Here is a 15,866-nt window from a genome sequence, read left to right on the forward strand (position 1 = left end):
CCGGTCCTTCCCCGAGCAGCAAGAATAACATTTACCGTGCCAATAGGAGGTCTTAAGGAGGTGTCTCTCTAGGCCTCAGGATTCGCTTGTGCTTGTTGACCACGAAGATGATGTAGGAGGTGCCTTAATTTTCCTTCTCGGACTAGCTGGTCCAAGTGGTTCCTCAAGTTCCTGCAGTCCTTGGTGGTGTGCCCCGGTTCTTGGTGGTATTGGCAATACAAGTTTTGGTTGCGCTTCATGGGGTCTCCTGCCATCTTATTTGGCCATTTGAAAAACGGCTTGTTCTTGATCTTCTCCAAAACCTGATGTACCGAATCTCGGAACACAGCGTTAACTGCCTACACGTTGGAAGATCCGGATTGCCCTGCAAAGTCTCTCCTCAGTTGGTTGTTGTTGTTAAATTGGTCCAACCTGAAGTCCCTCCTCTCCTGAAGGACAACCTTCGCTTTAATTTTTCCCAACTGCTGGTCTTCTTCAACCCTTTTATACTTGTCGATCTGGTCCATGAGTTGGCGCAGGTTGGTGACAAGCTTTCCTGTTAGGGATTTTCTTAAACCATGCTTAGTTGGGAGGTCGCTCTTGAAAGTGCTGATGGTGACGTCGTCATAGTTACCCTCTATCTCATTATACATCTCCCAATACCTGTTCGAGTAGGCTTTCAGGGTCTCCCCTTCTCGCATGGACAAAGACAGCAGAGAATCCAAGGGCCGAGAAACCCTACTACTTGTGATGAAGCAAAAGCCAAAGGCCTGGGTCAGCTGCTTAAAGGAACCTACGGAATTTGACCTGAGGCCATCAAACCATCTCATCGCTATCGATCCCAAGCTGGACGGAAATACTTTGCACATCAAAGCCTCGTCTTTGGAATGGACGACCATCCTCTGGTTAAACGAGCTTACGTGCTCTACAGGATTCGTTCAACCATTGTACATAGTGAAAATGGGTTGATGGAATCACCGAGGAAGTTTAGTCCCTTCTATCTTGTGTGTGAAGGGTGACTTGGAGATTCAATCTAGGGCCTTGCTTATGGCATTGTTCATAAGGCCTTTACGGGATGAACTTTTGTGGCTGCGTTTATGGTGGTGCTCTTCCTCGTAAGAAAAGGTCTCACTTGGTGGAGTTCTTGACCTTTGCTTATAATTGTCGTCCCCTTCGTCACTAGTATCTGAACTAGAGGGGGAGTGCCTCCGTTGCGCACGACGTAGTTTCTTTTTTAAGTTTTCAATCTCCTACTGTAGGGGTTTGTTATCATCCTACTTTTGGGATACATGACTTCTCACCCTAGAATGGCTTTTGCTTGTATGGGTAGTACGTATACTACCCTCTCGATGTTTGTCCTGGTCTCTTTCCCATTCAAGGTTAAGAAAGTTGTCCTACCATTGAGAACCTGCAGGCTCTGTTTGGTGTGGACCTACTTGGTGCGGACTTGATCCCACCATGTTTAGCCGTTGCACTCGTTGAGGCACAAGTTCTTTCCACAAATGGCGTCAATTATAGGGTCATAATTTGAGACCCAAGCCCAAAGTGTATGGGGTCTTGGTCCAAGGAGCCCAATATAATGAATTTGTAGAGAATGAGTCGAAGAACTAAGGCCTAATGAGTTGTACAATGGCAAGTGCTAAATTAAATGTCAATCAAGCACAAATAAAAAATATTGATGTCAATGGACTTTCAGTCTGAGGAGGCCAATATTATATATGTTGATCACAATTGGATATTAAGACAATTTAGATTGCTACAATGTTCTCTCTCTTCTTTTTTCGATCCTCATCTCATGGAGGGTCTCTCACATTATATAGCCCCTTTCGGGCCATTTTTATCCTACACTTGTTGATCATCTGAGTCCCTACTTGAGTGTCCGTCCCATCAGACACCCCTCTTCGGCCTTCTATGAGTTGTGGTAGTCAAGACAACACTATTCAGAGGTCTCTCCACATAAATGCGGCCAGGAAAGTAGCTGCAATGCATTTAATGCGGTGGCTGCAGTTTTTCCTTAGATATTTTGTGTTTCCTTCTTTCCTGTATGTTTATGAGGCACATTCCTATCGCTAGAGTCTTTTGGAGAGGTCCTCTAATTGCTAGAGTACACATTTGAGCTACATTCATCGCATCCAAGGAGGTATTCCTCCTCAGATCACCTTCCATGTATTCCCTACTTATGAGACTTTAACTGGGGATCCCTTAACAACCATTTGCCTCTCCTCGAACTTGTTAATTGTCCCGAGTGAACCCAAAACCCAATATATGATCTTAGGTCTTTACCCCTACAGGCATGTAGGATGAATAATTACCATGAGTTTTGGAAATAAATATTATGAATGTTGTGATGTAAAATAAATAGTGAACATGAGTTTATAATATGATATGAAATAAATAAATGTCATGGGTCTAAGATAAATAATTATAACTTTCCATAAGCTTTTATAAGATGATTGCCATAGGTTTTGAGAATAGATAATTCATAAATTCCATGAGCTTGTAATATTATAGTAATAGGTTTAAGAATTTAAAGTATTGTTCATAATTGGACTTTTAAGTGAAATAATTATAATATAGTATTTTGCCAAGTATTAATAACCTTGGGCTTTTGATAAAATAGTGCCAAGTAGTTAACTTGGGTTTTTAATAGTGCTAATGTAAGTTGGACTTTTGATATTGCCAATGAGAATTGGAATTTGATATTGCCAATGAGAATTGGGTTTTAAATATTGCCAGCAAAAACTGGGTTTTGATATTGCCAATGAAAATTGGGCTTTGATGTTGCCAATGAAAATTGGGTTTTAAATATTGCCAGCGAGAACTGGGTTTTGATATTGTTAATGAGAATTGGGTTTTGATGTTGCTAATGAAAATTGAGTTTTGATGTTGCCAATGAGAATTGGGCTTTGATATTGCCAATGTGAATTGGGTTTTGAATAAATAAATTGTCATGAGTTTAAACCATGGCTTTGATTATGGATTTGAATTCCATTGATAAAATGGTTTTGCCATGGATTTAAATCATGGACTTTGATCATGGACTTTGATTATGGATTTGAATTCTATTGATAAAATTGTTTTGCCATGGACTTGAATCATGAACTTTTCCAATATTGCCATGCATAAGTATTCCTGAGCTTCAAATAGAATATGATGTGTGTATTGGGTTCATAGGGTCGGTTTTGGACTTAGCTAAATAATGATAATAAAATTGAATAAAATGAGTTTTTGGGATTTTTGTGATAGTTTATATCATGACCCAAATTTTTTTTTTTTTGAGAAACAAATACACACACACACAAGGGAGAGGTATGTTGACACCCTATTTTGCAACCCACATTTAACTTCACATAGAGGCTAAAAGGGTAATTTTTACTTTGGAAATATGCATCTTGATTCTGGTCATTAGATTCTTAATCTCATTTCACCAAAATGATCTTGATGTTGTAACAATCAAATTGACTGGTCATGAGCCCTAATCGGACCATTAGATTGAAAGTTATCATCAAATCAAGTTTTCATCAAATCAAGTTTTAATGGCTAAGATGCACTATCACAAATTGAGTCCAACTATATGTGATTAAGAACAATTGATTTCAATTGGTTATAAGTATAATCAATTTGAGATCGATGATGTGTCATAATTTGATTGGTTAGGACTACATTTTATGGTAGGATTGCACACATCTAATTAACTAGATAGTTAAACATTAATTATTCAATGAGTAATTTGTGAAATTATCTTTTAATTAGAGTAAATTTGGAACTAATTAAGTCTGAAATGGGAGTGACTGGAGCCATTTAATGTTAACTGGGAGCTAATTTGGGATCTATTAATGTTAACTGTACTGAAACCATTTTCTAACAAATGACCTTTGCTACAATTTCATCAATATTTCTCATAATATTTTGAATCTGTGAATGACGTTAATTTTTCCAGAAACTAGACATCTGGGGCTTCAATTTGAGCACAAGAATGAGACAATTCCGATTAGAATTGAGTCAGATATGATTTTTTGAAGTTGGTTCTACAGGCTGTTACAGCAGCTACAGGAAAACCGAACTTTGCTTGCTCCTCACTCTCATCAATCTCCACATTTAATACACCAGATTTCCCCAAAGGCTAAAATGAGGTCTAGGTTCATGATTCTTTGTCAACCCTCATTAAATGACATTCCATTCATATTTCCTCCACTACTACTATATAAACCCCCCTTTCCTTCATTTTAGAGCACACAAAAAACCTCCTCTCTTCCCCTCTCTTGAGTTCTAGTAAAGTTGAGTAGTCTTGTCATATCTTGGTCTTCCTGAAACTCAAGGTATTGAGTGAGACTCACTCTTCCTCTCCTAACTTTTCTTTTCCTCCACCTTTAGGAGCCCTACCAAGAGTCTCCTCCTCCACTATATGGATCTTGCATAAAGATATAATCCCCTTCCCTAACTGTTTGTTTATGTTACCATGATGAGAATTTAAGATTAAAGCATGGTAATTCCCTCGAATATGTTTGAATGTTCTTAATTGTTCTTATGTGTTCTTCACATGTTCTTGGTTGTTCATCACATGTTCATACATATCACTAGAATTAATCTTAAATCCACATAAAAAATATGAAAAATATGTTTGTTTAATAATTCTTTCAAATCCTTGAATCTAAGTTTTCACCATCCACACACATTCACTAGAATTTAGTTTTCCATTCAAATGAAATGCTTAATAAATTAAATTAGGGTTTATCACATACACACACTTTAAGTTTAACATTCAAATTGCTTGATAACATATTGGATGATGTGATATGAATGTTGGCCACTGTAGTCTAGAAGACCGGTTTCACCAGCAAGGTGGGTGCCTAACACCTTCCCATCTTGTAACATAACTTCCGAACTTAGATCAAGGTTTGAGACCAATGTTTATCCTTATAATTTTCAATTTTTAGATTGTAACTAGGAAATAAAGTTATGTAATTTATCTTAGATTGTATCTAGGACCAAAACCATGTAATTTTCCTATGATCAATGTAAATTCAATTTCAAATTAATAAAATGAGGAATTTTTCAATTATGGTTTTCTTATTTTTCCAATAATTAATAAGTGGCGACTCCATTGTAAAACCCTTAATTTAAAGGGAAAAATATAACTAGTCAAACTTCCATTTTGAGATGCAATAACACGACTCCACCCATTCACGTGAGTTTAGCCCAACATCCTATAAAAGGGGGCCAGGGGTGCGGTCTCTCATAGTGGCGATTCCGCTGGGAATATTGAGGGCTAAGCTTCAATTAGATTATGGTGACCAACCATTTCATTGTTTGTTTATTACTTTTTTGTATATAATATGTCTAATATGTCATTATTTTGCATGTCATGTATCATTTACTTGAATGAAATTTATTTTATTTGTGTGCTGGCCCAGAAGTCCGGTAGTATTAGCCGTGGATTGTGGTCTTCCTGAGACTCACATACCTAGCGGTGAACCTACCATCCACCGCGACAAGGATCATCATGGTTATGCCATGGTGGTTCATAAGGAAAAACTGTACCATTCGAACCAACGCGGCGCTCCTGGCGTCACAAGTTGGGAGGTATGACGTCCTAGCTTATGGGGACCTTTAATCTACCTTCTACCCATGTTGTAATGACCAATAGAAACTACCTTTAGGTCGGTCCAAGTAAATTGCATTGCATTATGTATGTGTGGCCATTGTTTGAACCATGATGACTCAAGTCCAATGCTTGAGCCCATCATAACTGTTTGAACCTTATATGTTGTGAATGAACTCAAACCCTAAAACTTATGATTGAACTCTACTTGAAATGGAAGCCCAATTTGTTTCTTGAATGAGTCTAAGCCCAACACTTGAGCCCATTAAAGGTGTATACACATGATCAACATCAAAGGCCAAAAGCTCATAAGATGCATGTCTTCCAAGTGTAAGCCCAAGCCATTTCAAGCAAATACCCAAGATCATAATCAAGGTTCAAGCCTTCCAAGTGCAAGCCCAAGCCATTTTATCATAATCAAGGTTCAAGCATAACAAGTCTCAAGCATTTAAATGGACCAAGAAGAAGCAAGTGGCCCAACATTGCCTCACTCCACATTTGGTTTGCAACATCATGGTTAAGCTTAAAGTTTGTTTGTTTATTCCATGTTTCTATGTTTCTTTAAATTCTAAAATCCATGTGGGATTTGATGTACTTTGTTCATGTATATATATATATATATTTTTTTTTTTTAAATCCAAAAAAAAAAAAAAAATTAAGATTCCCAAATCTTTCCCAAAAAAAGAGAAAAATTTTCAAATAGTCTTTGGACTAGGGACATTGGGCCCTTGAGTCATTTAAAAAAAAAAAAAAAAATTCTTTGAACTATGGGAATTGGACTTCCTAGTGACTTTTTCAAAAAGGCCCATTTTTTTTTCTTTCAAAGATTTCAAGATTCTTTAAAGTCTTCTTTTCAAAATGGTACATGAGGATCCCTTGGACAAAACATTTTCTAAATCTTGATATTTAAAGGATTGAGCAATCAACTTGTACCAAGGAATGATTAATTTCATTTGATCCATGTAAAGACTTTTGCTACTAGACTTAGAATATAAGAAGAAATGGTCTTAAAAGGCAATAAAAAAGAATCCATCCATCAAAAAAAAATCCCAAGAATCCATGCCCTTGATCCAATTTTCAAAAGTCTTTTGTTTCACATCATTAGAGCAATCATACTTTTTCTTTTAAGATGAATTTATTAAAAGAGCTTGAATCATTGTGCCTATAAGCAAGCATTATTAATGATAGAAGACCATCTTTGGTTAAATCAAATTATTTCCCATTACCTAGAATGTTCATCATCCATTGCTAGCCCATTTGAGCCTTTAAATACTAAGCCTCTTTTTTGCATAAACCCACTAAAATCTAAACCAAGGGTGGGAAAATTCAAAGTGTGCATGCTTAAATCTCATGTTAAGGAGGAGTCGACCTTGTAGCTTTGAAGCTGATTGATAAAGCTCTCCTGGAAAACATGAAAGACAAGTATAGAATTCATTAAGCTAAAGATAAGAGATCATCGAAGAAAAATGAGCTTTCACTCAATCATGGAAATAGAAATGAAATTCCATCAATATGAGAGAAAACAAAATGTGCATTGAGTTTGAAGAACCTAAAATTCATCATTCCAAGAGGAATACAAGGTTCATCCAAAAGAAAGTTCATCAAAAAAAGGAAAAGATTCATCAAGCACAGAAAGGTGCAAGTGCATTGAGGCAAGAAAGAAGTCTAGAGAGGGCATCAAAATGACTGAAAATCTTTAAGCTGAGAAATACAAGGAGGGAAAAAGGTCCCCAAAAGTTCATTCAATCAAGAGATTAAAGACCCAAAAAAGCAAAAGAAGACCGCTAGGCTGAAAACCCAAAAGGGCAGTCTAGGCAAAAGCTAGGGCAAAAAAAAAAAAAAGCCCCGCTGGGCTGAAAACCCAAAAGGGCGGTCTAGGCAAAAGTTAGGGCCAAAGAAAAGAAGAAGAAGAAAAGAAAAAAAATTGGAAGATCCTACCAAGTTGGAAACTTGAGGATGCAACCTAAAAAGAGAATAGTTTTACAAGATGAAAGTCTAGAGGTATGATTCAAGAGGAATGAGCATAAAAACAATTGTTGATACAAGTGAGTAGATGACAAAGAAGAAATGGGAAAATTCCTCCAATACTTGATTTTTGAGTAATACATACTTGGGGGAAACATTATAGGGAATTTTGAGCCTTTTATATCTTTCATTTCATAACCCAAATCCGACCTACATTACAACCCATGAATAAGACCTCCTTGAAGTCTTGCTAATTGTAGGCGCATCTTAAACTCTAATAATATTTTCTCTTGAATTAAAAAGGAAAAATGCTTAAAATTGTCAAACCCCATAGGATGACATGTCCGAGAAAAAATTTCTCAAAATCTCAAATCCTCAAAATGACTCAAAAGAACTTCCAAACTTGGAGCACTCTCCTTGTTTGCACCTAACAATGTGATTCATAAATATTATCACATTTCATTTCTTGATTGCCTTTGGAGACTTAATCTGACAATGTTCAAAAGGATGAAGCAAATTTGAGTACATGAGTTTAATGATCTTGATCCTTCCTAATCAAAGAGATTTGTTTGATTCTTAAATACTTTGATTTGCTAAAATGATTGTACAGAGGATCACCTATTGTTCATTAAAAAAAAAAATCATTCTTTTTCAAAATCCAGTTCTCTTGAACTACGTCTTGACCTGATCCTCTATGACAGAGGTACGTAGGCAGCCTTGCAGAGGCTTGGTCCCATTCAACCAAACAACCTTGGAGAACAAAGTCAAAACAATGTGACAAAATTGTTTGGGTGCATGTTAGGTTAAGCCCATTTGTTTGCATTAAGCATGTTTAGACTTGGTGCGTTAGCCTATTTATATTGTGTGCAAGTTTTCACAATAATTGGTTTCTAACAAGCTAGAGAAAGAAAGCTTTTTTGTAGGAACCAAGGATGGCGGACCATAATCTTCTTTCATGGTCACAACATCAAATGAATTCAACTTCAATCTAAGCATGGAATATGCCCCAAACTAGGGGCATTGGGTAAGTATTTCCAATTCATTTCGATGAATAAATCCATTGCTAATTGAAATTATCTTTTTGTAGGAATTGAGCAAGGACTTATCCAGCAATCCGCATCAACTTCCAGCCAAAGTTATTCTCATTCAGAGGATAGGTTTTTCAAAAAAAAAAAAAAAAAATCATCATGAATAAATCTTCATCACTTTTACTACATCTTCATCTTCTTCACCTTTTGATAATGAACAAATGTTCATATTTCAAAAAAATAAATAAATAAATTCTTTCAAAATCTTTCAAAATAAAAAATAAAAATAAAAAAGAAGAAGGAAATTTTTCAAAAAGCCTTTGGACTAAGGGCATTGGACTTGTACTTCTTAGGTTACCATAAAAAAAAAAAAATTAAAAAAAAAATCTTCATTAAATTCTTATTCAGGAACAGAAAGCTATGATCTTCTTCCATATTCTCCAGTGGTGCAAGATCAAGTCAATTTCCACCCTCAGCATTTATTGAAGCATGAGATATGTCCCAAACTAGGGGCCTTGGCCAGGTATGTCAAATTTTCAATGAATAATTCTGTTACTAACTGGAAATATTTATTTTGGAGGTACTAGGGTAAAAGGCCTACACACATCGGTATAAATAATGCCCTCCAATTCCATCGGACCTTTGGGAAGCGCGTCCAAAATTCAATTCAATGGACCTCTGGAAAGTACATCCAAAATTCAGTTTCAATGGACCTCTGGGAAACACGTCCAAATTTCAAATCCATTGGACCTCTGGGAAGCATGTCCAAAATCCAATTGCATCGGACCTCTGGGAAGCACGTCCAAAATTCAAATCCTTGGATCTCTGGGAAGCATGTCCAAGCTTCAAACCATCGAATCTCTGGGAAGCACGTCCAAAATCCAATTCCATCGGACCTCTGGGAAGCACATCCAAGATTCCAATCCATCGGACCTCTGGGAAGCACGTCCAAAATTCAAATCCTTGGACCTGTGGGAAGCACGTCCAAATTTCAAACCATCAGACCTCTGGGAAGCATGTCCAAAATTCAATCCTTGGACCTCTAGGAAGCACGTCCAAGATTCCAATCCATCGAACTTCTGGGAAGCACATCCAAACTTCAATCCATCGGACCTCTGGGAAGCATGTCTAAATTCAAATCTATCGAACCTTTGGGAAGCACGTCCAAAATTCAATCCTTGGACCTCTGGGAAGCACATCCAAGATTCCAATCCATCGGACATCTAGGAAGCACGTCCAAATTTCAAACCATCAGAACTCTAGGAAGCATGTCCAAAATTCAATCCTTGGACCTCTAGGAAGCACGTCCAAGATTCCAATCTATCGGACCTTTAGGAAGCACGTCCAAACTTCAATCCATCGAACCTCTAGGAAGCATGTCCAAATTCAAATCCATCAGACCTCTGAGAAGCACGTCCAAATTCAAATCCATCGGACCTCTGGGAAGCACGCCCAAATTTAAAATCCATCAGACCTCTGGTAAGCACATCTAAAATCAAACCATTGGACCTCTAGGAAGCACATCCAAATTTCAAATCCATGAACCTCTGGGAAGCATGTCTAAAACTTTAAACCATCGGACCTCTGGGAAGCACGTCCAAATTCAATTTCAATAGACCTCTGGGAAGCACGTCCAAAATCAAACCATCGGACCTCTAGGAAGCACGTCCAAATTTCAAATCCATTGGACCTCTGGGAAGCCTGTCCAAATTTAAAATCCATCGGATCTCTGCGAAGCACGTCCAAAATCAAACCATCGAACCTTTGGGAAGCACGTCCAAATTTCAAATCCATGGACCTCTGGGAAGCATGTCCAAAACTTCAAACTATCGGACCTTTGGGAAGCACGTCCAAAATTCAATTTCAATGGACTTCTGGGAAGCATGTACAAATTCAATTTCAATGGACCTCTAGGAAGCACGTCCAAAATCAAACCATCAGACCTCTGGGAAGCACGTCCAAATTTCAAATCCATTAGACCTCTAGGAAGCATGTCCAAATTTTGAATCCATTGGACCTCTAGGAAGCACATCCAAATTTCAAATCCACGGACCTCTAGGAAGCACGTCCAAAACTTCAAATCCATCAGACCACTAGTAAGCATGTCTTGTACTCATTTTTTTGCCCCAAAAAGAAAAAAAAGGCTACATGCATGAACTACATTTAAACCTAATCCTCCCACTAAGAGGTACGCAGGCAATCTCCCTCGAGATTCGATCCACATTTTGATCCTGAACATGACTGTCTGCATTTTTATCTACATGCATCATACATTAACCACGGTTAAATACTGATTACAAAGTTAGGTGTCTCTTTCATACATTGACATTCGCTTTTCAAGCTCTGCCAATGAAGGCATTCTGTTGACACCTTATTTTGCAACCGGCATTTAACCTCACATAGAGGGTAAAAGGGTAATTTTCACATTGGAAATATGCATCTTAATTCTAGTCATTAGATTCTTAATCTCATTCTAGTCATTAGGTCCTGTTCAAGGTTAAGAAAGTTGTCCTGTCGTTGAGAATCTGTAGGCTTTGTTTGGTGTGGACTTGCTTGGTGCGGACCTAATCTCACCATGTTTAGCCATTGCACTCGCTGAGGCACAAGTTCTTCCCATAGACGGCGTCAATTGTAGGGTCACAATTTGAGGCCCAAGCCCAAAGTGTATGGGGTCTTGGTCCAAGGGGCCTAATACAATGAATTTGTAGAGAATGGGTCGAAGAACTAAGACCTAATGAGTTGTACAACGGCAAGTGTTGAATTAAATGTCAATTAAGCACAAATAAGAGATAATGATGTCAATGGACTTTTAGTCCGAGGAGGTTAATATTGTATATATTGATCACAGTTGGATATTAAGACAATTTAGATTGCTACAGTGTTTTCTCTCTTCTTTTTCTGATCCTCATCTCATGGAAGGTCTCTCACATTATATAGCCCATTTCGGGTCATCTTGATCCTACACTTGTTGATCATTTGAGTCCCTACTTGAGTGCTCATCCCATTAGACACCCCCCTTCAGCCTTCTGTGAGTTATGATATCCAAGGCAACACTATTTAAAGGTCTTCTCCACATAAATGTGGCCAGGAAAGTAGCTGCAATGCATTTAATGTGGTGGCTGCAGCTTTTCCTTATATATTTTATGTTTCCCTCTTCCCCGTATGTTTATGAGGCATATTCCTATCGCTAGAGTCTTTTGGAGGGGCCTTTTAATTGCTGAAGTACACATTTGAGCTACATTCATCGCATTCGAGGAGGTATTCCTCCTTGGATCACCTTCCATGTATTCCCTGCTTATGAGACTTTAACTGGGGATCCCTTAACAACCATTTGCCTCTCTTCGGACTTGTTAATTGTCTCGGGTGAAGCCCAAAGCCCAATATATGATTTTGGGCCTTTACCCCTACAGGCATGTAGAATGAATAATTACCATGAGTTTTGGAAATAAATATTATGAATGTTGTGATGTGAGATAGATAGTGAACATGAGTTTATAATATGATATGAAATAAATAAATGTCATGGGTCTAAGATAAATAATCATAACTTTCCATAGGCTTTTATAAGATAATTGCCATAGGTTTTGAGAGTAAATAATTCATAAATTCCATGAGCTTGTAATATTATAGTAATAGGTTTAAGAATTTAATGTATAGTTCATAATTGGACTTTTAAGTGAAATAATTATAATATAGTATTTTGCCAAGTATTAATAACCTTGAACTTTTGATAAAATAGTGCCAAGTAGTTAGTTTGGACTTTTAATAGTGCTAACGTAAGTTGAGTTTTTGATATTGCTAATGAGAATTGAACTTTGATATTGCCAATGAGAATTGGGTTTTAAATATTGCAAGCAAGAACTGGGCTTTGATATTACCAATGAAATTGGGCTTTGATGTTGCCAATGAAAATTGGGCTTTAATTTTGCCAATGAAAATTGGGCTTTTAAATATTGCTAGCGAGAACTGGGTTTTGATATTGTCAATGAGAATTGGGTTTTGATGTTGTCAATAAAAATTGGGTTTTGATGTTGCCAATGAGAATTGGGCTTTGATATTGTCAATGTGAATTGGGTTTTGAATAAATAAATTATCATGGGTTTAAACCATGGACTTTGATTATGGATTTGAATTCCATTGATAAAATTATTTTGCCATGGACTTGAATCATGGACTTTTCCAATATTGCCAAGCATAAGTCTAGGGTCTCTATTTTGGAGCCTAAGCCCAAATTTTATGGAGTTAATGAGCCCAATACAATGAATTTGTAGAGAATTGATTGGAAACTTGGACCTTAGCGGATCAGATGAACAACCAACAAGTCTGGGTGATAAAAGAAGAAAGATGACATAGATTTACTAGGAGGAGACGTCCTTAGATGTTATCTGAGGTGACTCATTCTTCCTCTCCCCTTCACCCCCCCTTATACCAGTCCTTCCCCCCTCTTTTATACTATCTTCCTCCCATTTCCATCGTCCACGTGTAGATTTAGGTTGATAGTGATGATACTTGTCCTATCAGCCCCTTCCTAAAGTTGTTGGGAGTGGTTGTAAAGGCTGAAAAGTAGGGTTCAGTCAGTTGCAGAGCACTTAATGTAATAGTAGCAGCTTTCTCTTAGATATTTTCAGGCCTTTCTTTGTCCTTTTTCTTCTTAATACTTATCCTCTTCCTTGGAATGGTCCGGAGTGTCGCTCTTAATGACAGACCATCCCCTTTATCCTCGGCCTTGCCTAGCCAAAGAGGAATTCTTCTTTGGGTTGGGCCCCCTGGCCCAACATATACATTGATACGGGCTCCCTAATTTGTCACCTCCACATTAGCCCTTCAGGATTCTTCTTTTCTTCTCCCTGGGAGAAAAGGAGGATCTCGATATAATAAAAGCCCCTTCACGCCCCTTTTTACACCATTTCTGACTGCAAGATATTTTTTAGTTTACCCAAGTCACATTCTTGATGTTTCAATACATGAGGCGCGCCTTCATTAAGGTCTTCACGAAGTGACGCAGATCCAACGGTTAAAGACTTTTTTGGAAACTAAGCGGGATTCATTTCACTCATAACTCTCTTTTGAAACTTGGGCAAATTAATTTCCACCAAATTTCGCCTTTTATATAAGATACCTTTGGGGGAACCATTCTACCTCATTCACAAATCCTTGACTTCTGTGGGAACCTCAAGTTCTTATTCCCTTAGGCATTCCCAGGGACCCCACCATGATGGTAATCAAGGTCTAGGGAATGAGGTGGCTAAGGATAAAGGTGAGGGCAAGGAAAACAAGCCCTCCTCGAAAATCAAGGATGTTGCCAAGATTCAGGATAGCGCAGTTAAGGCAAGGGAAGCAGAGGCCAAAGACGTTCCTTCCTCTCAACCAAGCAAGAAAGAAATCCCTCCTCATTTAGTCAAGACCCAAAGTAGGTGTAGATCGCATCAGATTTTTGGTGTGACAAAGTTTGAGTCCCACCCATTTCTCAGCCTTGATAGCAGAACATCCTGTAACTAGGAGAAGAAGGGTCCATTAAGCGTTCCCACCTTTTCTTCTTTCTCATTGCCGATACCATCCATGCTTCCTCTTCTTTCTCATCGCCGGTACCATTCATACTAGGTCGATTGCTGCTAGAACAAGATTGTAGATCTAGCATCTCCGTTACTTCTTCCTTCTCATCGCCGGTACCACCCATACTGGCTCGATTGTTGCTAGAACAAGATTGTGAACCTACCATTCCTATGAGCTTTTTTTTTTTTTTTTAGTTAGCTTTTGAAACAGGCTCGCCTAAGCCATTTTGTATATGATGTACTTTCCGTTTATTTAATAAAAAGAGAACTGTATTTTTACTTTATGAGTCTTTCCTTTTTTGTAATAATCATCTCATGAATGGGTGTGTTGGTATTTTTCCTTCAAACAGGGCTTAGAATTGGTGCTGTTGATGGTAATGAAAAGTTGTCACCCTGACTTTATCAAAACTGACAGTGGCACTTGACTGCTAACTTTAAATAAGTTAACTATGTAGGACTAATCAGGAAAATAATCGTGTGCTCTATACTGCGAACAGTGCAACCATCAAAGAATGTGGAATTTAAAGTAAGTGATCCGAGGGGGCCATTGTGTACTAAGGTTCTGTTCAACATTTATGATGATGTTATAGTGTTAATTCCTCTAAGCCTGTGGTTCGAGGGGCTATCCAGGACTTAGGTTCTGTTTAAGCACTTGAGAAGTAGTTAATTTCCCCTAAGCTTATGGTCCAAGGGGCCATCCAGGACTTAGGTTTTGTTTAAGCACTTTAGAAGTAGTTAATTTCCCTTAAGCCCGTGGTCCGAGGGGCCATTTAGGACTTAGGTTCTATTTAAGCACTTGAAAAGTAGTTAATTTCCCCTAAGCCTATGGTCTGGGGGGCCATCCAGAACTTTTCTATTTAAGCACTTTAGAGATGTCATAGTTAGCACCACTTCGGATCATCTTTTGATTTGTAGTGCTATCAACATGCGCCGTTCTGGGCAAAGGATTCCATGCAGCGAGACCATTCCAACTAATTTTTCATCTACGTGTTGTGCCTCTGTCATTTCGACTAGCGAAGGTTTAGCAATATTGGCCATCTAGTCCGTGAGAACCTCCCCCATGACATGGGCATGAGAAATATATTTGATACTAAAAGCCCTCAATATAGTTCCGTACGGAGCAATCTTCTGCATGACATGCATCACAGCCAAAATGGTCCACTCCACCAATGGTCGATATATCCCTATATTGCCTCGGTAGGTTAAGCGTTCAACTCGCTTAGAACGAGGTTCCCACAGACGGCGCCAATTGTTAGGTCTCTATTTTGGAGCCCAAGCTCGAATTGTATGGAGTCTTGGTTTAATGAGCCCAATACAATAAATTTGTAGAGAATGGGTTGGGAACTTAGACCTTAGCGGATCATACGAACAACCAACAGGTCTGGGTGATAAAGGAAGAAAGATGACATAGATTTACTAGGAAGAGACGTCCTCGGATGTTATCCGAGGTGACTCATTCTTCCTCCCCCCCTCACCCCCCCTTATACCAGTCCTTCCCCCTCTTTTATACTATCTTCCTCCCATTTCCACCGTCCACGTGTAGATTTAGGTTGATAGTGATGATACTTGTCCCATCAGCCCCTTCCCAAAGTCATTGGGAGTGGTTGTAAATTGTCCCATCAGCCCCTTCCCAAAGTCATTGGGAGTGGTTGTAAAGGCTAAAAAGTAGGGTTCAGTCAGTTGCAGAGCACTTAATGTAATAGTAGCAGCTTTCTTTTAGATATTTTCAGGCCTCCCTTT

General features: G+C 38.3%; 2 protein-coding genes across 3 annotated transcripts in view; both read right to left on the bottom strand.

Annotated features, from left to right (window-relative positions):
* The window catches only part of LOC126716832 (exonuclease DPD1, chloroplastic/mitochondrial), a 75,806-nt gene that overhangs the window by 34,281 nt on the left and 25,659 nt on the right, over positions 1-15,866 (bottom strand). The gene's annotated exons all lie outside the window — the stretch shown is intronic.
* LOC126719138 (uncharacterized) lies at positions 69-809 on the bottom strand. Its single transcript, XM_050421725.1, has 2 exons — positions 441-809; positions 69-302 (listed from the first exon to the last, which is right to left on the bottom strand). The coding sequence occupies exons 1-2, from the start codon at positions 807-809 to the stop codon at positions 69-71; spliced, it is 603 nt and encodes a 200-aa protein (XP_050277682.1).

The sequence above is a fragment of the Quercus robur genome, chromosome 3 (assembly GCF_932294415.1).
Source record: "Quercus robur chromosome 3, dhQueRobu3.1, whole genome shotgun sequence".
Classification (NCBI taxonomy): Eukaryota; Viridiplantae; Streptophyta; class Magnoliopsida; order Fagales; family Fagaceae; genus Quercus; species Quercus robur.

What these genes read in the sequence shown, in the direction of transcription:
- LOC126719138 (XM_050421725.1), bottom strand. Translation starts at nt 809, where the DNA reads ATGAGATGGTTTGATGGCCTCAGGTCAAATTCCGTAGGTTCCTTTAAG. An exon ending in TGGGAAAAATTAAAGCGAAG is followed by an intron (nt 303 to 440) that starts GTTGTCCTTCAG and finishes TCGGTACATCAG; the next exon opens with GTTTTGGAGAAGATCAAGAA.